This window comes from Lytechinus variegatus, chromosome 1, assembly GCF_018143015.1.
Source record: "Lytechinus variegatus isolate NC3 chromosome 1, Lvar_3.0, whole genome shotgun sequence".
Lineage (NCBI taxonomy): Eukaryota > Metazoa > Echinodermata > Echinoidea > Temnopleuroida > Toxopneustidae > Lytechinus > Lytechinus variegatus.
Genome location: NC_054740.1, coordinates 94,534,316 through 94,559,595, shown reverse-complemented (window position 1 = coordinate 94,559,595; position 25,280 = coordinate 94,534,316). Strand labels below are relative to the sequence as shown.

Here is a 25,280-nt window from a genome sequence, read left to right as displayed (position 1 = left end):
CCCCCCCCCCAAGAGGGGTATGCTTCAGTGTGCCACTTCTTTGGATGTAGCTGGTAGAACAATTAAAGCCTACTTTTTCCTCTCAAAGTGGTTTCAAAGCAAACAAAGTGGCTGTACTGTAGTAGAAATGCCTGTTTTTGCCTCAATGGGTGCTTCAAAAAATAGTGATTTTCCAATAAATAGGCAATATACAACAACATAATATAGCCAAAGGGGGGGGGGGCTTCAACTTCCCCACCCTATGAGAGTGTTAGGCCTTGGTGTGCCAACATTTTGTTTTATGTAGCTGATAGAGAAAAGCCTACTCATAACTATCCAAGTGATTAACGAGCGGAGATAATTTGATTTAATTTTAACTACAGTATACATTATACATATTATACATGTTATACATATTAGTCTATGGAAATGCATACAAAAAGTGACATTTCTGAAATTGAAGTATTCAAGTTTGATACCTTATAAATTTGCTAAGAAGAATGGTACAGAGTTGAAATTTCATCCACATAATAATAGTATATCAATAAAGTTTTCTGGAACTTTTCAAGGTCATTGATTTATTTTTCTTAGAATTATGTACAATCATGTATTTGCAAAAATTTTTGGAAAAAATGACAAAAAATTCACTTTTCTACTTAAAATCTCAGCCATATGACCTACTTATCCCCTATAAATGGTACCAAATTGTAGGAAATTTATTCGTCTTTCATATGACACTAATTTTGTGGCAATTGAATGTTTATGTCAAAATCTATGTACGAAAATTCAAATGTTCTGAAAATTTGGCGGCCATTTTGAAAAAAGCGCCCTCACGGGTTAATTTTCAGGATACAGCCTGGTTACCTCATATATTCATATTCAGCGTAAAAAACTGGTCTAGAAGCACTATATGAAAATTTCTCCTTTTCCGTGTGGCACCTTGCTCAATTATAACCGTACAATAGCGAAAGACGGACTAATATTACATCAACTGGTTTAATGCCATTTTCCAGCTGACCCTGGTAATCAAGATACAAAGCTTATGGGAATTACACTGTAGTCATCAGGTTTAACATGTATCAAATATAGAAATACTTGTGAAGAAACCTGATCCATAGCCTATATTAATTCGTTTGTACGCACCACGAACTGTCCTCTCTGGAATAGATAAGGGTGCTCTGTCGCGCCTCGCGATTTCACCACAAACCTTCCGCTCTGTTACAATGCCCACTGTAGTGTAAAAATTCACTTCAAGAAAATATAAAGATACGGGATGAAACTTTGGAACTTGAACTTTTTAACGAAGACACTAGTAATAATTTGCTCTCTTTGCAGGTGCACTTATTGCTGGTTTTAAAAAAGCTTTTCTTTAAATGCGTTTTCTGCAAAACTAACTTTCGCATCGAAGTGCGCAGAGAGGACGGTTCATGATGCGTGCGACGAATTGTTAAATCATTAACAACTTCTCAGTCTCTTTGAGTCACTGTATCCCAAAGTTCAGTGGCATAAAAAATAATTATTGATAGCAGATTAGCAATTAATGTTAAATCATGGAAAGCTTCATCTAAAACTAATGGGATTTTAATTCTATGGGCCATGGGATGGAAATAACAGAAACCAATAACTTGACATTGTTTTAAAGGGAAATTCAACCCAATAAAATCAAACACATGACATTACAAACTTATACAAAGATATATCATTACATGTCACCTTTGGCTCTAGCACCTATCATGATTCAAGTTTATTATTTGTTTCATATGTAAAAACATTGTTATCTTGGAGTGTTGATCCATGTGTTGGAGGGGGGGCATAAGTGAAAAAAAAGCGTGCTGAATAATTGACAATATGGTATGTTTAATAGAATTCTCACGTTTAGTGGTTTTAAAGTGCTTTCCAACGTTTTTAAACCACAATTTTGTATTGCATATTAAAAATCTAAAGTGATTTTGATTCATTCAAGCCAACTTGCAACTGTTGTAGATTTATACTGTTTTAATCATAATTCAGATATTATTATTAACACTTATTACATAAGTCATGCAAACAATTAAGAAGGTCTTTAACCTGTTCTGCAATAGGCTTGTCTAGTAATGCAATTTCTAGAACAGAAGTATTCTTCCATGGAACCCACAGTATCTTTTTTTTTTATTCAGTGTAAAATACAGCAGAAATAGCAATCAATATCAATAAATTATTGCTCTAAACCCAAATCTTTTCTTTTAATAAAAACCTTTGATGGCCATTTGCTTTGTCTACAATTCATTCAATAAGGGCTACTTTCAAAGAAAAAGAATTACATGGATACATCACTGGATGCAATTAAATCTATTTTCTCAACCACTGCCAGAAGTTCAAGCTGAACCTTCAAATCTTTTATAAGTTTTTGAGAGACAGATCTGTATCCAGGTACAAATTTACCTCTTTATCTACCTTTGATCCCATGACCCAAATGGTAAATGATAGTGAATTTAAACTTAATTGCTAGGAAAGCATGAATGCTATGCTAACCTTGTAAGCAAGCAACCAGAGAACCGACGGCTTAAGGCCCTCTCCAAGGGACCCGGTAATGAGGATTAATGCCTTACCAAAGGGCACTAGCGAACCAAGTGGAAATCGAACCCGGGTCACCGGAATACAAAACCCCCACTCTACCGACTGATTTATCGCACCTCTGATCAGATCACCATCAAATAAATATGCAAAATGAGGCAAGGTCGAAGTTGGTTCTTTTGGTATTATGTTAAAAATGGTGCAGAGAAAACATTTTTCTTCACCAACCCAAGATAGAGAACTTTCACATTGCAATATTCAAATCCAAGTGATCTCCAAGTTAAACTCCTTCAAGAATACTTGATTATCCAGGGCTATTGTCCATCAGTCAGGATAAAACATGTTGCATTCAACAAAAAGTTTGTCAAAGTCATTATATGGCTTTTATCAAAATCTTCCTAAGCAACTGATGAGCACATCCCTCAGCTGTTTCCTCAGCTTTTCATTCCCCTCACAAAAGATATGTGTTGACCCCTCCTCTAGTTGTATAATGGTATCTTCCGATTCCTGTGTGAATGGGAGAGTAATATGAACTTCTTCAGATATCGTGCTACAAAATGATGCAATAAAATGATGAAGGAAACATCACATTGTAATAAATGGAACCTGTCTCTCAAGGTGAACACACATCATACTCAGCCTAAGAATTGACCAAGTGATTGTTAATTATAAAATTACAAGATAATTTCATGGAATGCATTTGTATATAATTACAAAAAAGTATGTGGTACAGTACAATGTGAATTCAGTTGTTTAAAAGAACATTTTCATTCATTTAACTGATTATTACAAAATTATTTTGTCTTCAAGACCTTTGCAGAGGTGTTGTGGACTAGTCTCTGGACTATGAACCACAAGGTCCGGGGTTCGAATCCCACAGCAGTACTTGTGCTCTTTGGCAAGGTGTCTTTCTATATTTGCCACTCTCCATGCAGGTGTAGTAAATTATTATTTATATAATTACTATTATTTAATTTTTGGCACCTAGACAAGTCATATATGCTAACACAACTGACAATCAAAACAGCAACTATATTAACATATTCAAAACAGGACTTTGTCAAAAAGATGACAGAAATGAACTCAATCCAACCAAAATGAAAACTTTGTAAAAAAAAAATGCAAAATGAGTGTTATAAATTTGATCTGTAAAAAATTTGCTTTCAATGTAGGATTTTTTTCTTTAACTATCCTGAAAATGGTTAATCTTCTGGGCTTTGTAACACAAATTTATGATTTTCATGCTTGATTATATTGATCAAATCAACTGTTGATGAATTGCATAGGGGAGCAATATTGTCTTACCAAGTGAACTATATGACCTGATCCTGTGCTTTCTACCTTAACATCAGCAATGCCATTCTATAAAGAAATAGATAAAGAGATTAAACATAATCACACAACTAGTAATTCTTCAGAAAATGTGTATGTAAGTGGGGGCGTTGATCTGCAAAATTTTGTATCTAAAGGACAAATCTTCATCAAATATTTTTGGATGAGCACAAAAGGTAGTAAGAATACAATAGGAAAATTAAAATTAATAAATGTATATTAAACCTTAGATCGATATATACAAACTTGAAATACTTGAATGAAACAATCATAATTTCAAAGAAATTGTTAATGATTTTCAACATGTTGATAATAGTCCTGCCGAGATACAGTACTTTGGAGACATTTCATTTATATGGTACAATCCTGAAAATGTCTGAGAATTTGTTTCATGACATATTATTGTTTTGTCTTGTTTTGTCATTTGTTGTGAATATTGTTTTGCGCACTATGCATACACCCATTATTACTTCATTTGTCTTTCTTCAAACTATTTGCTGTGTTTGTATCACTGTCATTTATTTGTTATGGATCCCATTGCTTTTCAAGCCACTGTTTTCAAGGGTGCTTGATCCTCACATTTTACAATGTATATATTTAATACTTGTGTGACTTTTATCTAATAAGTAAATTGAAGTGAATTGAATTATGAAAACTATTATGAAATACTATTTTTATTTTCATTTAAAGCAAGTACATGAGTTGAGTAATAGAAATTCTTAAAGATTCGATAAGTAATATCAACAGGCATTCATACCGAGGCAAGACTCTGGACAAACTCTTCCATGTCAATATTACCATAGACATAGTTCTTAGGATGAGAGGTAAACACTTTGGGTGTGGTCTCTTCTTCTCGTTTTCTCTTTCTCTGAGGTTGACCAGAGCCAAGCTGTAGGCTGGCTTGAGGTGAAGGCAGCTCCTGAAAATTGAAAACATTGCTTTTAAGTCAACCAATAACACCAAAATAATTTTATCGCACCATTATCTAGATGTTGCAATGCTCAAATTACTATCTGCTTCATGTTTATATGAATTTCCAATTGAGGCCAAAAGTTATGAGTACTGTAGTTTGTCATAAGGAAATCCCCCCCCCAAAAAAAAAAAAAACCCTGCCTCATTCTTCAAACAAAAAAGAAAAGAAATAAGAATGTAACCATCTGGTTTATTTACTTGAATATTTCAAATGATCCTTTCGCCAACACTTATCCAAATGAAGATGGGTGAGTTTTTAAAGTTTACCCAATCAGCTAAAGAAAATTCAAAATTTGAGTGATAAATTCATTATTTTCAATTTGTGGCTTTCACCCTCTTCAGAATATAACACCAGAAACTGCTTTTAAACCCTTTGAAAGTTTCAAAGCATATGACAATAACGGGAACACCCCGACAAATTACTTGTAACTTATGAAGCTTTCCCTGGCGAAAGAGATAGAGAATTGTTCTTACCTCTAGAATAAACTTGTTGTCATGGAGATTAAGTTGACCAGTAACAGTGGACACCAAGACACCTGGTTGAAGTTCTACTGGAGATAGACTGCTGGCAACCTGCACGATGAAAGACATGAGAAAGCATGATGAATATCACTGCATTGAATTTGCCAAATTCTGGATCCACTGCTGAAAAACTTCCCACCATATCATTCTTATGACAAGACCTCATGGTTTGGTTCTTATTATTCTCTTCCAAGCCACGCAAAGGACTGAGACGGGCCAAAGCCAGTAAATTATCTGACCCAGTGACAGTCTAAAGACCTTTTCAATTCTGGCAAATAAGTGAAGGTATTATTATTCAAGAGCACATGCCAATGTGCCACTCCACAATGTTAATTCTGATGACTTCATGAGACCAGGGCCTCGTCTTACAAAGTGTTGCAATTGATCTGATCAACCGCACCTATGGTCGAACCAGCCACATCAACATCTAGAAGGCAAATTTGTTCAAAACATTTTCTAGACATAAGGTATATTCATACATTCATCGTTTTCTTGAAGATTCAGTGTGATTCTTTGTTTACTTGAAGATTGTGCAAATTTCCTGTAGAAAAAATTATGATAAGGATGGATTTCCACACACTTGAGATTGATTTGATCAATCATTACTCTTTGTAAGACGAGACCCAGTATGTTCACTTCTGTGATGTGGGGTTCATTAATGCGATGATACATTTCTTGCTTGGCGCCTTTATCTTTGGTAGGAGATTTAAACTGAAAACGATGATTAACACAAGAAATCCAAGCCTGGGGCGGTATTCTGAACATTGTCTTTTCTCTATATTTTATCTTATCTCAGAGATATGACAAAATCGGTATTCTGGTGGATGTCATAACTTTTGTCACAAACAGTGTCATAAATTTTGTCTCTTCTCTTTAGCGTGCAGCAAAAATATGCGGCTTTAAATGCGCGTAATCTTTTTATACAAGCAAAAGATATGACAAAAGTTATGACAGGAGTTATGACAGGGTGGTAGCTGTCATAAATTTTGTCATATCTTTTAGTACCAAATATCCCGATACCCTGCCGACTGAATGTCAAGCAAACAATTATATTATTTAGATTAGATTGTGGTATTAGTTTCACTCATCTTCCATGACAATTTTCAAAATTATTTTTTCATGCTACAATTAGTTAGGCCCTTCATATGAATTCCTCTTTTTTCTCTGTTTTTCTTCTTTTTTTTTCTACTTCTCCTCTAAAATCCTTCACAGCTCCCTGTCTCTCTTTGTAATTAAGCGCATCAATATACGCGTAGTTGCGCGATGCCAGCAACTGTTTTGGGGATACGCCCTACTTGCCACCGGGCTTTTCTATTGGCTAGAAGGGCTCCAACCGGGAACTAACGATGATTTTGATTGGTTTGCTTCCGAAAAGATGTGTGGGAACTTTGAGAGATATGACAGGGAAAAGACAATGTTCAGAATACCGATTTGTGACAATCATAGCGCTGTCACATCTCGGACAGAATGACAAAATTTATGACAAAAGTTATGACAGAGTTACAGAATACCACCCCAGGTTCCTAAAGGTGCTGTGGATGACATTTTAGGGTTTAAGCGACTAGTCTTTTTATAAGTCACTTGCTTTATATACAAATCATATTAGACATGAGGCCTTGTCTGAATGAAAACTAAAGCAATTTAGCATAAATATGATTTATGAAGCTTTGATATGGAGATGATTGTAGGTTGCTAACACCACAGTAGTAAAAATAAATAGAAATTTATCAGTAACTACATCAGCCAAACTTGATGTTGCAGTTAAAGATAGTTTCCATCTCAGCACAACGTGTCTTCAGCCAAGGACAGTGAGATAATAACCTTACCATATGAAACAATGTACAGTTCATTACACAGTGTTTACATATAACTATCCATCCTGTGTAGACCAGCACCCAAATCAATTTAACATTATCATTTTCAGGTATCCCCTATATTTACCTCAGGTGTAATCTCAACCTTCTCATATCTCCTCTTCACTAGTAACCCAATGACATCATCACGATTGTATGGTGTAGCTGCAGGCTCCTATCACACAGAAAAATACATATATCAATCTTTTTAATGAAAAATTCACGAAAGCATGGTATTTATTGGAAAGGTAGGTAGGTATCATTCCATCAATTATGGGGCATGTTTCTTTTCAATAATAGTTTCTTGACAAAATCAGGGCTCATATTCCATAAGCGACAGAAGCAATTTGCTTCAGTTTGAGCATTTTTCTTAGCATTTTGCTTGTCTATGAAATCTTTTCTAATGATATTTTATAAACTTTGGGATATCATTCTTAACTCAGACGTTATTGTTAAGCCAAATATAAAATCCTATGACATCATGAAAAAATTGCAACGTCACACAACTTTTGTCACAAAAGTAACAGCTTCCCCGGGAAAAAGCATTTTATGTAAAATAACAAGGCCTTGTTATCCAAAAGACTAACATTGTAAGATTACTACATACCACTTCTACAACTAGATCTGTTCTCAAAGGATGGGATTCTGGTGGATTGGTGTAAGATTCAGGTAAGACCACTTGTAGAGGCTGTCAATTAAAAAAAAATTAGACGAAACACTCAAATTTTTCATTGATAGATTTGGAATAAACCATCAGGACATAATTTGGTGATATCTGCTGACTTTTTTTATGAATTCTTCACTATTAAGTCAATCAGTTTTTATAAAAGATGAAAAATAAGAGAAATTGTATGAAATACATGGATATAATGTGATGTTAAATGCCAGCAGCTCCCTAATATAATACATTAAAATCGGTACCAAAATCAATAAACATGTAATACATACTTTCAAATATTGTTCATTTCTCAGAAAAGTGAAACAGATTTTATCACTGAATTCCATACATAATTAGACAATGCGAAAAATGCCATACATGATTCTATTAAAGAAAAACATTTAATAGCCAAAAACCATGAAGATATAGAAATTCATATAAAAACATTGGGTAGGTGCTTGCAGGTGAAATTACAAAATTAAAACTTAAAGCTGTAAAAATCATAACTGTTATTATTCATAGATTTCGCAATGCTACTTATCAAAAAGCATCTGAAAAAAGCACCTATGAAATTATAAATCTTAACTTGCTTTATGCCTCAAACAGCATTTTGTATCCTTTATAAAAAGGTTCTATATAAATCCAATCTATTATAACTAATTTTTCTGCCGATGATGATAATTAATGAAATCTGGTGATATTGATGGCAATGAAAAGGCAAATAAAATCATATTCAATTTTACAATACTGTAAGTATTACCACAGTTGATGATGGATAATTATCAGATCACTATAGGGGATGGGGAGTGTTAAACTGATACGATGATTATTGTTCTTACCTTGAGATCTTTGATTAACTTGTTTGCTTGAGGAAAGGTAAGAGCTGTATCAATGGGACAGTAGCAAGCCTTCATTGCTAACGGTTGGTATGGGGCCAGAGCATCCAGGTACGCAAACTCAGGCTCTATTCAACAATGAACAATATGTAAGATTATATCCGGGTATAGTTACATCAATGGCAGATCACGGTGGGGGTACAGGGGGAGCATGCCCCTCTATATTTCAAGAATCATCCATTCAACATACATTTTGATATTATATTTAAATCTAAGAAAATAGTAATCCGTGCCCCTTTATGTTCAAATGAGCCATAAATTTGCGCCCCTTCTGTTTCAAAATCCAGTATTCACAAATACATGTAGTTACATCTCATGCACATGTCAATGATGTTACTCTATCTATATATTATTGTGCTAATAAACATGAAAATTCCTTCTGTAGACGGTTCTCTCCAATTAAACTACACTAAAAAAAAAAATCAGTCTTTAACCCTTGACGTGCCAGATAAACTGCAGCTCTATGGGATTTATGGGTATCATTTGGTGACAGATGACAACAGCAGCATGGCACAAGTTAAAGACAGGTAATTCTTAGAACATCCTAGCTAGTTTAACTATATATTGCATTGTAAATCCAACTCACCAATAAAGAGTACTGTATTGTTACTATTCTTGCCCCACATCTCCATGAAGTGAACGGCATCTCCCATTCTTAGAGAGGGGTGTCCAGTGAATACAACGCAGGGTGTTTTGAATTGGTTGCTAAATTCACCTGTATGAATAGACAATGAAGATAACTTTTGAACAAAATATACAATCTGAATCGGATGTAATCAAATTCCATTACGTTTGATATCAATTAAAAGTTTATTACATTTAATAAATTCAAAAGGCATTATGATAGTTAAACAGCTCAATTGTTCATTAAAAAGACATGCCTGGAACAAAAAAGGTTTCCTTTTAAATTCTTGGTTTAACATAGATCACATTTTCTTTGCAAAGATTTAGACACTGCAAATACATAAACAAACTCTGATAATGTAATTGAACAATAAAAATATGGGCTTCATGAATATGTATTGTTATGCACCCTGTTCATGTATATTTATGACAAATATCAATTAAAGATCAAGTCCACCCCAGAAAAATGTTTACTTGAATGAATAGAGAAAAATCAAACTAGCATAATGCTGAAAATTTCATCAAAATCAGATGTAAAATAAGAAAGTTATGACATTTTAAAGTTTCACTTGTTTTTCACAAAACACTGACATGCACGACTCAGTGACGTGCAAATGAGACAGCCGATGATGTCCCTCACTCACTATTTCTTTTGTTTTTTTATTGTTTGAATTATACAATTTTTCATTTATTACAGATTTGACATTGAGGGCCAACTTGACTGAACCATATAATGTAAAGTAATGGTAATAGTACATATTCAGGGAGGAATTTATTGCTGTTTCACTTGACAATGGGGAGTTAATTAGAATATTTCATATAATAAAATACAAATGAAATAGTGAGCGGATGATGTCATCAGTCTCCTCATTTGCATACCAACCAGGACATGCATATAACTATTTTATATTACTATGCATATTACAATTTTGTAAAATTAAGTGAAACTTTAAAAATGTCATAACTTTCCTATTTTACATCTGATTTTGATGAAATTTTCAGTATTATGCTTATTAGATTTTTCTCTTTTGATTCAAATCAAGTTTTTTGTTTGGGTGGACTTGTCCTTTAAATTTGATTGCACATATTTTTCAATAATTAAAAAAGAAATATATAGCAGTCTTTATCGTGTAAACATTCAAATAGGAGTGAGATATTTTTTTTTCTTTCAGGTAAATATAAATTTTTAAGGAAATCAACTAAAAAACAAAAGTAATGTGAAATATGTAAGCCCAAGAGAGAAATAGCACAATCCACACCACCTTTTATATCGTATCAAGTACTGTTATCATTACTATCATTATCAAACATATAAAGACCAAATACAAGTAATGGGATAAGTTGCATGGTATAATTGTTTTAGAAGTTACCAAGGATTCTAGCATTGATCCCCACATCCAGATACATGCTCTTTCAGTGTGACAGTGATCGCCACTATCACTGACAAACTCATTCCAGTGATCATGTCTTGACACACTTACAGAGTACATTATGTGTATAGTAATAGTGCAATCAAAAGCAACTTACCATGCACACTTGGGAAGTGTTTTAACCTGCCATTCTTAATCAGTTCTGCATGAGGGAATGGAGGTTCTGGTAGATAAACCCTAGATTGCTTCGATCCACACAGCCTGCTCAGAAAAAGAGATAGAGGGGGGGGGGGTGGGGAGAAAAAAGGTTTTACACTTGTCTTAGGTTGAGTCAAAGCAATTAGTATGCTTGCCCTGTATCACCAAGTTTAGCACTTAGTGATTCATCTGCATAATTTACATTGATCATTCTATAAAATCAAGCATATATATCAACTGTATGAACAATATCAAAACTTTACGTAACAGGCACCATGAGAGAATTAGAGCGAGGATTAAATTCTAAGTTTTAAATGCAAAGTCTAGCTTTGGTAAGGCTTCAAACACAATAAAACATACTTCCTTGTTTTTAGTAAGGTAGAATAAAAGTTAGAATTGAAACATTGTGATTCTTTCCGCTCACAGAACATGGACAAAAATAATCAAGACCTGTCACTCATACAACTATTAGTTCAGTACCTATAACATTTATGATAACCAATCCATCTTGACTTGTATTAAAAAGAAATGCAGAGGAAAGGGCCATCAGTATAATATGGATATAAGACAACTTTGTTATTCATGTGAAGTAGATCCTCAAATAGTCATACATAAGATAAGCAACATATGAACAGTGAATATAAAAAAATGCAGATGAACTAATTTTCTGATCATCTAATACCATAATGGCTAATCCCACTTGGTCTACTATGACTTGGTATAGTTAGTTTGTTCCAATTATCACTTGTACTTAATATCATTTTGACTAATACCCAGTTGGTCTAATTTCCATTTATCTACTTATCATTTTGCACTTTATCAAATGAAAGTTTGGTTCATAAACAGTTCATCTAATTACATAGACTAAGTTGAGTTAGGCAGGTGGATATTGTAAATGGGTAAAGCATGTCTGAATGAAGATCCACAGAATTTATATTACACTTGGTAGAGTGTCTGTCTCACAACTGGCAGGTCAGGAGTTGAAACCCAAACCACGTCAGATCAAAAGACGTTACGGATGGAAGTTGCTGCTAACCTATTTGACGTTCAATGAATTAAAGGATAGAGCAACGTTGATCTGCAGAGCTGCCAACCTGAATATGATCATTTCAGTATTATAAAAGCTGATAATCAGTATTTTGGTGAGGAAATCAGTATTTTTAAAGAAATACCATAGAACACTACATAAAACTGGAACTTTAGAAATCAGTATTTTGCATGAAACCATCAGTAATCTTCTCATTTTTCAGTACTAAATATGGAAAACCATTACTGCTTGGCAGCTCTGGATCTGGCACTTAACAGTGGCTGCCGGGCCCATGATCGATTGGGCAAAATTAATTTTCATAGTAATTGAATTTCAGATATCTATTTCAAACAATAGATGGATGGGCTCAGACCAAATGTAAGTATACACACTAGTTGTAGACAAACTAAGATTAGACCATGTGAAATGAGAACAAACCAAAGGTAGATAAAGTGGCCCATATTCTGAGATCGGGTTTAATTTAAGCTCTGGTTTAAATACGTGGTTTAACTAAGGATAGCCAATACAGGCATACATGTACATCTATAACACTTACATTTCAATGTATCAGCTCATTTTTCCCTCAAATCATTTGGATGGATAAATAAGATAGCTTTTGTCACCATTCACAAGTTACAAAAGAACAGAGTAAACATAAACAAACACTGTAAGGAAAATTTAGACAGATTTGGCTTTCCTTAAGTTTAGGACAGGGTTGAACCATAGTCCTAGGTAAGCCTGACTTCAAAATATGGGCCACTAAGAGTAGACCAAGTGGCAATTTACCAATGTTTTTACTACATACCATTCTGACAGTATCTGTGAGAAAGCTAAGGAACTTTCTGCTACAGGTGAGATGAAATAGAGAGGTGTTTGCCAATGTTTTTACTACATACCATTCTGACAGTATCTGTGAGAAAGCTAAGGAACTTTCTGCTACAGGTGAGATGAAATAGAGAGGCATTTGCCAATGTTTACCAATGTTTTTACTACATACCATTCTGACAGTATCTGTGAGAAAGCTAAGGAACTTTCTGCTACAGGTGAGATGAAATAGAGAGGCATTTGCCAATGTTTACCAATGTTTTTACTACATACCATTCTGACAGTATCTGTGAGAAAGCTAAGGAACTTTCTGCTACAGGTGAGATGAAATAGAGAGGCGTTTGCCAATGTTTACCAATGTTTTTACTACATACCATTCTGAGAGTATCTGTGAGAAAGCTAAGGAACTTTCTGCTACAGGTGAGATGAAATAGAGAGGTGTTTGCATCAGACCTACACTCTCCATGTAACCAGCAAGACATTCAAATAGATCATAGATCACACCAGAAGGATAGCATGGGACTAAGACATTTCCTCCACTCTTGATGGTCATGGCTAGATAGGGGTAAAGACAATGGATATCGTTATCTTACATTAATCCATTTAATGACATAAAATAATAATTTAAAAAAGAATAAATTTGAAATGAAAATTGAAAACATTCTGTTCTGATGCATCAACATGTCTCGATTAATTCATAAAATTATGTGAAATGGAGAAAAATTAATTTCTGACATTCAGCTTTAGTTTATGGCATTTTTCAAATTCAATATTTAATGAACTCCTCTGTTGTTAATGAAAGTACAACCTAAACTAAATTCACAGATATTATAAAGAAGGGTACTTTTCCAAGTTTTTATATTTTAATTTATAAAGTATGTTAATTGAATGAACAATTGATTGCATATCCATAAGACAGAAAGGAATTAGGATGTGACTGATCAACATCTTTAGTCCATCATGGTCAGCTGCAGACAACCAGGAGATATATAAGGAGCATTGTATAAGACAAACAGTCACTAATTTTCAACGACAACTGTTATAAGCTACTGATATCCATGCATCTGATTGGCTAATATTAGACTCACTGAGTGTGCTGCAGAACTCTCCCAACATGCTATCAGGATTGTGTGCTGGAGTCTGTGTGAGTCCTGTCAGTACAATGACATCACTGTTCTTTAATGGGTCTTGGTTGATGGGCATAGAATGTGTGGTGAGAAAGGATGATGCTGATACATACGATACCTATCAGATAACAAAGGTTAAAGGTCACTAGAAAGGGCTCACTAATGGTTGCCATCACTGACCAGGGGCTATGGTAACTGTCCACTCTCTCTGAATAGCAACTCAGATAACAACCTCGATCAAATAATGTTCACATTTTAAACATCTATCTAATATGATCTAAATATGGTCAGTCATGACATCATACAAGACAGTTGTATAAATGTGCAATACCGGGAAGTCTTCCGTTGTACATGTACTTATCCAAAGCAAGACAAAGCACTGTGTACAGTATTACATAAACATTCTTCATTAAAAAAATTGCCATCATAAACAACCAATGGACAGAATTAAACGTAATGTAGAATTATGCAGAAATTTCAAAATATGGTGACATTCATAATATGAGTTAATATTACTACAGACATTGCATCATAATAGATATTTCAAGAAATCAGGTTGAATTATTTTCTTCCGTCCTCATAAGAATCAATAGAAGGGATAATGGTCCATATTTTGTAAATTGACTCACCTTTTCATAAGCTGAGCTGATGATCCAGTTACAACTTCCAAGACAGAAACCAGAACTCAATGGAACTAATGTCAGGGCTCCAAATAAACTCTAATATAAACACAAAACAAATAAAAATACAAAATAATATTAAGTGCTTTTTATAAGAATACAAAGCACATTTAACAAATAAAGAAATCAGAAAAACAAAAAGGGTCTGAATTTTCTACAAACATCATAATAGAAGCAGTAATATTGGAAATGTAGGCAAGTCGACACAAATACATCATTACATAAATGTTATCATTGATATCCCACTGACAAACATTGCCTTGACATGGTTGAGTCTTGATACATGTTAAAGTGATTGGTTAATATTGGTTTGATTTTTAAAAAATCCGAGCTAGAAGGTCACATTTGTCACCTGTGTCTGTGATATGTTACAAAATGAAGCCCAGAAAAAAATTGCATTTGAAAATAATTATTTAGTGCTTTGAATTGAAATATAAAGTGACCGGAAACACCGTCTTAATTTCATCCCATACACTTATGTGTACTATTTAGGCGTCTATAAGATGCATATTTACAAAATCAGGATTTGCCTTGTAGTTTTAGCTTTTCATTCTCAATAATGGTTGTTTTCAGGGTTTAGTAATTCTAATACATGCACTTGTACACATGTTTCATCTTGGTTTGAGAATTTTTTAAATCGACTGCTCACAAAGTTAAACAATACCTTTAAGGTACAACTCGAATCAATCACTATCATCTCCTATCTATTACAGTAAAACAAACATTTTACAAAACTAGTCTTAAAGAAGCAACTGATTCAATTGATAAAGCATTAATATTTGTAAGATGGAATCCAAGATAGATTCCAACGAGACTCTGATATGAACCACTACCAAGAATTAAAATATTGTAAACTTGTTCATTGTTTCTTCGACATATTTTCTTGATCTAGGGTATTAAGTCTATTTTAAGATGTTACAATCCAGGCAATCATCCAACCTGAATGAGCATGAGAGTCAATTGAATATAATCACTTTCAAGGACAGAACATGTTGTAAGGAATGAATCATAAACCTATTTAATAACATCAAACTGTCAATCTACCAAAGTGAATGCTTACTAATGGTGCTTCCATTGCAAAATTTTGACTTTATCAAAACCACATCCAATTTCAAGGCCCTTTTGTATAACAGTATTGCTGATGGGGCTTCCCTGTTGAATGGAAATGACATTAATAAATGAATTATAAAGCACTAACCAGCTTTTCTGAGAATGCTGCATTGGTAATTTTAGATAGACAGGCATTCACATCATGTTTACTGTAGCACTTCTTCCAGCATCCAAGCCATTTAACATCTTTGAGCGGAGCAGGGAGCGATTTCAGTAAGTCTGGCTTCTTCCAGGGGGAGGACGATTGCTTCTTGGGAACTCTTTCCATATACTCAACAAGCTCTTCCATCATTTGCCTGTAATATAGTAATTAGCTTAATTGGATGAGCTTGCGCCTATGAATGTTTCTGAACAGAAATATGGCACAATATAAATGCTGTGGATCACCATCAACATCCATAATACAGTCATTTGGAGGATAAAAAGAAAGACAACTGACAAATCAATCTCAATAAACTTTGTTTGAAAATAGGCAGTTTCTTGGTGAATAAAAAGCAGGAATTACAGTAGTTTTGTGTGACAATAATAATATTCCATAATAAATCAAGAGCAATTTCTCTAAGTGCTGTACAGACACGTGTATATTATCAACCCGGTCATTGATTCTGACTTGCCCATGCACAATGTATGCACCTTCTCCACTCCCATGGGAGCATTCCTGTACAATGATTCTCACATGGTCAGGAGATTATCTGCTCAATTATCACTGTGGTTATTTAAGTCAGAGTGTTGCTATCATAGCACTGAAAGTTACACCATCCCACTCACAAATGTTGTGCATTCATCATTAAAAGTACAGAAATACTCTAAATCATCTTTTATATCAACGTACAGGTAACATGGTTATTCTTGTTGCATCTTTCCTAGAGAATTCTATGACAGTTTGAATTGTTCAATTCACTCTGAAGTAGAAATGCCCTGAGCGAATGGCCCAGAGGTATATGTATAAGGCACATGACTTTGTCACATGAAAGTCTGTGGTTCAATACCCTGCCACGGCACCTATGCCCTAGAGCAGCCTATTTAATCAACTAATGCTCTTTTATCTTATATTCAAATTAATGAAAATACAAGAAAGTATTCTTGGTAATAATGTATGTGCACTTGTCAAAAAGAAAAAAAAAGTTTACTTTGTACCTGCCAATTTGAATAGTTGGTTCTGTTGCATATATGACACCTTTGAAACCTGTAAACTGAATGATAAGGATATGTAAGTTATTTTAATTTCGAAACAAACAATTTTGAGGACATATCAGTTCATTATCATTGATATATTCTTATTCTAATTGGAAAATTGAAATATCATGCAGTATAACTAACATAAGAATAGAAGCAGATTGTCAGATCTGTGATTATATTGATAATTATATATATGATGATAAAAAATAACATTAGATAACACAAGAAATACACACAAAGAAATATAACCATAAATTACATATAGTTTTACATATCTATACTGTTCAAAATGTTGAAATTTGTCAGGATATTGAGAAAAGGTTTAGTGTATCTTACCTCTGTAATGAATGGTAGTCCAAGCATACAATGATAGTTAGAAATCAAGATGGCATCTACCGTTGACATGTCAATCATTCCAAACTATGAATTAAAAAAAAGGTCAAAATTTAATTTTGAACCCGATAGGCCGGAATACCGGCCTGCCAGAAAACACGCAAATACCCGATAGACCGGAATACCGGCCTACAGCCATGTGACTTCAAAAGCATGGATTCTAAATGTCAGGTGATCTTCTAAAATGACGTCATCTTTCTAGTACGTGTGGGAATATTTAGTCGATGATTTCAGTCAATGTCGGCAATGATTTCGGAAGGATTTAGCTTCAAAAATGGCCAAAATATGCCACTTTTTTGTGATTGCTCGTGTCGTAGGTGCGGTAATACGCGGCGAGTCACGTGCTTACTATGGGGAAGCAATTGGTATATCTCACTTTGGTGAAAACAGTGATTTTGAGCCCAAAACAGACACTGAATATGATATTTCTGATTGTAGACTAGGTCTACGAGAAGCCAAACAACTTCAGCCGGCTCGGGCCGGGTACTAGCGGGGGGAAGGTGCCGTTGGGTCTCGAATCATGGGGGATTGTATGAATGTAGTCGAGAAGTCATATATGTGCAAATAATTCAGGGTGTATGTCACGACCGCCCCAAATAATTCAGGGTTCAAAGGGTTAATGTTACAATTTTTCATACAAAGTTCACTAGTTAAGAAACTTGTTCATAACATGTGAAACTTATAAAACGAATATCATAGGATTTTAAGGATTTTAATGTTTTTTTCTTGTATTTGTATAGGTTTTTTTTTTTTTGGTGTACATGTGACTGTTCAAGTTCAATTACTGTTCTTTTGTATAATTTTGTTTTTAACCATTGCGCAGAACTAAGGGGGATTGGCCTCGATAGGTCTTTGGCCTTTGCCAATCCCCTATACCACTGCGTATTGGTTTTTACCATTTTCTTTTGTCATATTGATTTTTAATTATGTATTGATTGATTTTTATCATGTTTATGTAATTATTGTATGTTTTGTATCCTTTTTTAATGGATGTGAATAAAGTGAATTTGAAATTTGAATTTGAAATTAATTTGTAAATTAAAGGTGAAATGATAATTCAAACATAGTATTTGTATATCTCTTATCAAATATTTAAAAAATAACCATCATCTGTAATGATGCACATATCCATATCTTGAGCACAGTAGGAACTGGGCTGTTAAAATCTTGCATCACAGAATATATAAAATTTACGAGTGGAATGCCTCTATGCGTCTATTTTCATGAAATAGATCCATTACCTTTTAAAGTTATGACGCTAATTCAACAAATACCCCAACACGGCCAAAGTTCACTGACCTTAAATGATCTTTTATCATAGTCATATAAACTCAAATGCACACAGAATATTCAGTGATACATCGTTGCTCATATGTCAAAGTCGAATGAATTAGATCAATAAACTTTTCAAGTTATGATGACAATTCCACAAATACCCTAACATGGCCAAAGTTTGTGACCCTAAGTGACCTTTAACCTTGGTCATGTGTCCTGAAAGTCGCGCAGGGTGCTCAGGGATACTTGATTGCTCTTATGTTCAAGTTTCATTAAATAGATCCATGAAATTTCAAAGAATTGGATTATTGTTGTTTAATAACTTACACCATTTTAAAACTTATAATGTGCTTTATATCAAATCAACAAAAATCTCAAAACTCATTTTGGGTGACTGTTGGTTTGGTTGGAAGGTAAAAAAAAAGAGATACAAGGTTTTGACACCCCTCCAGTGAAACATAAAGCACCACATTGCATGCACATTTATTTCTATTCTGTCTGCCATTAAAAATCTTTACATCCTGGTACTATTTAAAATCCTGTTTATTACAACTGATGTCAAGTTTATAATTCACCTTTACTATATAACTTGTAAGCTACTGAATTCTGCTTTTCTTGTAGGCTTTATAGAGTGCTCATTCTGTTCTAGTAGACTGCATGTAAATCCATCACTATATCTTTCCAATACTTTTCTATGTATCAACTGCTGTATATTTACCTCTGGAGTACAAACTTCTGGTGTGGCATCAACAAACACCCGTCCACTGCACTCCTTCAGCTCCTGTACAAAGTGATCAGCAAATCATTTGGGTAGAGGCAAAATAAAGTTAGTTCAATCATTAAATTTGTTATTTTTCACCAAGAGAACCCATGTTCAGTTTGTAAGCTTTAAGAATGATAATCCAACTTTCACTTTCAACAAAGTACAAGCATTAGCATCAAAGCATAACCAGTGTGTTGGCTCAGTTGGTAGAGCGTCCGTCTCACAACCGGGAGGTAGGGGGTTCAAACCCCGGCCGCGTCAGACCAAATTACGTGAAAAGATGGGAGTTGCTGCTACCCTGTTTGGCGTTCAACAATGAAAGGGATAGAGCCTCGTCGATCTGGCGCTGCAAAGTGGCTGCCGGGCCCATGATCAATTGGGCAAAGCAAATTTTTGTAGTATTTCATTTCATGTCTATTTTGAACAACAAATTATGGATTTAATTTAATTTCAATTTAAGATTTACATTTAATGGTTGAAAACTAGATGTTAGTCCTCAAAATAAAATTGAACATTATTTCATACAGTATCATTAACAATTATTTATTTCATTTTCCCCTTCCCTTCCTCTTTGATTGGTGGTGATTTTTTACCTGATTGCTAAGAAAGCATGAATGCTTGTAAGCAAGCAACCAGAGGACCGACGGCTTAAGGTCCCATCCGAAGGACCTGGTACTGAGGATTAATGCCTTACCAAAGGGCACTAGCGCACCAAGTGGGAATCGAACCCGGGTCACCAGAATACGAATCCCCCGCTCTACCGACTGAGCTATCGCGCCTCCTTAAATTCTTTAATTCTTCATACCTTTGAATGTGCAAGTCCATGGCCTTTCTCACTCGGCTTCCAATTTGGCATTTTTGAAAACTGGGTGCTACAAGAATAAAGGGATAAGATAAGAAATTATTATAAAATGAAATCAATAAACTTGATGTTGCTTGATGAAGGGATCCACTCAATCAGATATTGACTTCAGCAATTATCTCATCTACACTGGTGATAAAATACTCTGGTATTATGTATTTCAATGTGTAGGTATTTTCATTTTATGCATCATGACGCGTAAGTATGCATTGCAGCTTTTCTTTTCAATTCAATATGCAGACCAATGCACGAGTTGATTGTCATTTTCAGAATAAACATTTTGAACATAGATGATGGCTTTCTTCTTGAGATGATGATATATTATCCAGGGAGTGACAAAGGGGCTCGTGTTCCCCCATGCCCTTTTTGTTGATTCTTTTCTTAAAGTGCCCCTTCCCCCTTTGGAAAATCCTGGATCCACCCCCAGATGATAAAGATCTAATCAGAGATGAGGATGATTACCTTGGAACCAGAGGCATTGGAAGGAAATGCTGAAGACTGCCAAGGTCTAGACTACAGTCTAAAAGAATTGTTGTCCCTTTGAACGTCAATAGAAGACATGGTGCACTAGGTTGCTCAGACAGACAATACTGTGATAAAGAGGAAATAGTCAAGGTTTAAAAGTTCATAAATGCCTCAATTCCACAGAAAATGCAAGCATGTACAATATAAATCTTCGTAACTTATTTATAAATAAAGCAATTCGTCGAGTAGGGATCAGTTTTATGATAAATCTGGAGGAGTTTTTTTGATGACACATCATTGATATTGTGAATTGTGCCCATTTGAAATACCTTTAGCTCTCTAATTACTATAATCACAATGTCATAAGGCCTGTATTTAAATGAATACATTCACTCCCGCATCATGCTCTAACGGTTACCCCATGTTGAATAGAGGTCTGCGCCTGTCACTAGCCATCAATAAGCACTTTTAGAAATGTACGTCCACGTAGTGGACTGGTACGAGATGACGTCATTTTTTGGCCTGCCATATGCCTCAGGTCCTCACACACGTCCACTATCAGAATTGAGAACCTCGCCACATCCATTTTGCGGTTCTCCTAAATCATAGACGACGTGCACGTGAGTGACGTCATTTTAACCGTTCAAGCTCAGCATGAAGATCAACCTTTCCCTTTTAAAACACAGTTTTCAGTGACTTTTTACAAAATTAATGTAAGTTGTACGATGCATTATGTTTACCATATTTGAAATTGCTTTCTGATCTACAAAATATATATCGATATATTTCCTAACTCGAGTAAAAAGGAATCAAAGCGAGTGAAAGGGCAAGTGTGCACAAGTTGCACCTTCGCATCACCCGACCAGGTCGCCAGGCGATGGTACGCCAGATCTTCCGGGTCGGGCAGCGTGTCATGACCCGCTGGTTATCGTGCTGTTTCACGTGGACGTACGTACACGTACCAGTCGAGTGAAATCTAAAATGTTCGCATCTGTAGTGAACAAGGGCAGACGACGACGTTGATTCGAACGATCAGAGGACTGCGACGCCGTTCACGTTCACTGCTCCTAAAAGTCTCTAATATCTTTTCTTCTCTTACTCTCTCTCTCTCTCTCTCTCTTCCACTATTTCTAATCCTATTTGCTTTCCAATTCATTTCCTGTATCCACTCATCTCAGTTTGGATAAGTTTATTCTTAGCTAATAAATGTAAACATTATTTGCATAATTTTCATAATTATAAGTTATCAAACATGCCTTGCCATTTGTCCTACAAATCATTAGGACACTGCTCAAGCACAGCCGGTGTGATTCCCCCCCCCCCCCCCCCTCTCTCTCCTCCCTATTCACTTGCCCTTTTTTCTTTTATCTACCTCTCCCTGCCTTTTTCTTGCTTTTCTCTTTTTCTTTTACATCTCCCAGCTCTGTCTGTCTCTCTTTACAAACATACTCACTTTAACCTATATTATTGTATTATTTTTTCCAATCTAATTTTGGGTATAAATTGACACATTTCTTACAAATGAGAAAATCTAAAATGATCATGGTAACATATTAGGCATATTTACATGTATTTTGCATATTTTCCTATTTGATTAATGAGTATCAATTTAAATTTATTTGTGATATACTTTATTACATATAGACTAGGCCTGGGAGTAAACATTGATTGATCGAATGGCTTGCCACCGATCGCTATTAAATCGATTAGCAAAATTTACAATATTCAGCAGATCCCGATTAGACAGTTGGGATAACTTGATTACTCAAGTGATAGCAACAAAATGACAAGATAACAATTATAAATTTTTTTTTAAATATCTATACAGTTTTAAAAAATGATGTTACCAAGATAATTTGTCAAAAATGAACAATGATTGTATCACATTTACAATTAAACACCAACCTGAAAGAGGTCAGAAAGTTTTAATCCCACCCGGCCTTGCAAGCCCTTGATACACAATGTATGTTATATGCATAGACCTGTGTATACAGTGTGTCCAACAAAAAAAAAAACGAGATTTATCAATGGTTTAACTTTATCATAACTTAATCATAAATACAATAGACAAATGACCTACCAATGTAAAGCTTAGATTTTTTTTCATCTGAAATTACTTACATTATTTCTCATTCACGCATGAGTGAGCAAGAACAATTTGAAGAGGGGATACCAAAAAGTCACTTGGCGGGCTGTATCTGGGTTTCAACAAGATAACCACATTTTTAAAAAGTTCAATATCTGCTTTTTATTTTGATACATAAATTACAGAAAATGGTCAAGAAATAACAAAGTTCTGGTTATTTGAAATAAGGCTTGAATTTCAATAATTTCATAAAATGAATAGGTTTTACAGGCTAGCATTGAGACTCACTTGACACTCTGTTCTGTTAATGATCAGCCATGCATTAAGTTTTTGGTTAATCGTGCGATAGCTTTTGAGGCAGACCGGTGAAACATGTTTATTTAATAAAATTATGGAAATACAAGCATTGTTTTGAGGGAACAGTACTTTTTTACTGCTTGACCATTTTCAGTGATTGAGGTATCAAATAAAAGAGCAGATATTGAACTTTTTAGACATGTGATTTTCTTTTGAAATTCAGATACCCCTGCCAAATTAGTTTTTGGTATCCTTTCTTCAAATTATTTTTGCTCATTCACCTCCCATACCTCGTACTCTAAACACTTGGGGCAAAAAGTACATCTTTTAAAAATATATTAGTCTTAATTTTTAGACCATTGCAAATTTGACCCTAAACACGTAGCTTTCCTAGTGAAAGTAGATATCCGTTTTTCAATATTTTAGTGTTTTTGACACCCTTAATATTACGTTACGTACGTAACGTGCCCTATCTTAAAAAAAGACATCCTTTTTAAGTGTTTTTGGGGTTGCACACGGTATCCACTCGACCACTCGTCAATTTCAGTGCCCCCCCCCCCTGGGTTTGTCAATGTTTCACTTTGAAATGTTACAGGGGCCCGTTTCTGAACACCTGGACAAGTTAGTCATATCTTTATCCACCAACCACGGAGTTAGTTCCAATCTTACTAAACGCGTTCCTCGAAAGGCTTCCTAACTAAAATACCTTGATATCGATATTATCGGTAAAAAGAGCAGACGAGACGTAGCCTTAGTCACAAAATAGCATAATTTTCAAAAAGAAAAATTATAACAAAATTGCAAATATTGTGATGAATTGGGAATTTCATCTTTTAAGAATAATAGCACAGGTATATTATGCACCATACATACTTAGACCATGAAGACTTGAGCATTCAATTGCTGAGAATTATGAATAATTGATCTCGTGACTAAAAAATCACATGTGGACGTTGAGATGGGTACCCCCGGGATATCCAATTTTAATAGTTTACGAAAGTAAAACCATAACGGCTTTCGTTGTAAAATGATGATAATTATACGGTATTTTACGATTCCAAACATCATCAAAATATAGTTTAACAATTTTCTTTTAAATCTTAGATACTGAAACTTACTATTTGACAAATTCTATGCATAAATTAGAGATAGAATTTATCAAAATGTTAATAGGGGTCTGAAAACGACAAATATGAGTCCATTTATGGATGGCCTGACGTAGTAGAATCTTTATCAAATAAATTATTTTACTATTTCAAAATGAATGGTTTTGTGGAGTATTACTAACAGTTTTTGTAGATTCTTTGTATTACCATGATCATAGAATGCATTATCCAACTTGTTTTTTGATGTAATTTCAACATCTTTGATTGATTACATAAGATTATAATTTTCACATTTCTAGGCACTTTTGCATGTCATAGTCTACCCACATGATGCCACTACGTCATTAAGAAAGAAGTTGTGACAGGTTCGGAGGTGTCATAAATATTTAATTTAGTGAGGTTGTCAGTTGTTGTACCCAATCTTGGTAAAGAGGGCTTCGTGAAACTATTAGCGGACAAGTAGCTCACTATCTCTGATTTAGTCAAGAAGTTAGACTTATGACGGTGTTAAAAAACGGGCCACTGGTTTCTAATTCTAAAACATTTTTAGTTTGCTAACAATTTTTAAAATATACCGGTATTATATAAAAAAACAAATACATTATCAGTAAGAATTTTGTTAGATGATTGAATTTCTTTTGTCTGAAGTTTGAGTTTTCTTCCTCTTTCTTCTTTCCTTTCTTTCTTTTCTTTCCTTTCCTTCTTTCTTTTTTCAACCTGAATTCTTCTTTCAACAGCAGCGTCTTGGAAAGTTGGACTCGTCCTTGCCGCCTGCCTTGCCCGGCTATAAATCTGCTGGATTAACATAGCTCCACATGCTAGCTTTCATGTTATTGTTTTTGTGAATGATAGCAGACCGATCATTAATTGGCTGTAAAAGTCACAAAAACACACACTTCAACAATAACATAATGGCAGGAGGTCGGATAGGTTTCCTTACCAATTTCATGCTGGCTATTCCTGCTTTTTGTATAAAATGTAGGATATTCTTGCGGTGTTTTCTTTTCCTCAGGCCTCTGCAGCCAGCAGCACAGATGGTATGGTACGGTATTCTCGAGATAACAAAATACGGAAGAAACTAGGACGACGGGCGCCATCGATCGCGAGACGAGTGTGGTTGTGGAGGAT

At 34.7% G+C, this 25,280-nt stretch overlaps 1 protein-coding gene across 1 annotated transcript; it reads right to left on the bottom strand.

The window, feature by feature from the left end:
* Nucleotides 1-2,409: 2,409 nt before the first annotated feature.
* On the bottom strand, nucleotides 2,410-25,201 carry LOC121429171 (integrator complex subunit 9-like). Its single transcript, XM_041626109.1, has 19 exons — nucleotides 25,093-25,201; nucleotides 20,661-20,788; nucleotides 20,142-20,208; nucleotides 19,292-19,354; nucleotides 17,242-17,325; nucleotides 16,864-16,919; nucleotides 15,815-16,022; nucleotides 14,566-14,655; nucleotides 13,898-14,054; nucleotides 13,184-13,364; nucleotides 10,917-11,020; nucleotides 9,352-9,480; nucleotides 8,709-8,833; nucleotides 7,819-7,899; nucleotides 7,300-7,386; nucleotides 5,311-5,409; nucleotides 4,622-4,783; nucleotides 3,838-3,894; nucleotides 2,410-3,039 (listed from the first exon to the last, which is right to left on the bottom strand). Exons 1-19 carry the CDS (start codon nucleotides 25,099-25,101, stop codon nucleotides 2,920-2,922), a joined length of 2,007 nt encoding a protein of 668 aa, XP_041482043.1. The 5' UTR covers nucleotides 25,102-25,201; the 3' UTR covers nucleotides 2,410-2,919.
* Nucleotides 25,202-25,280: the final 79 nt, after the last annotated feature.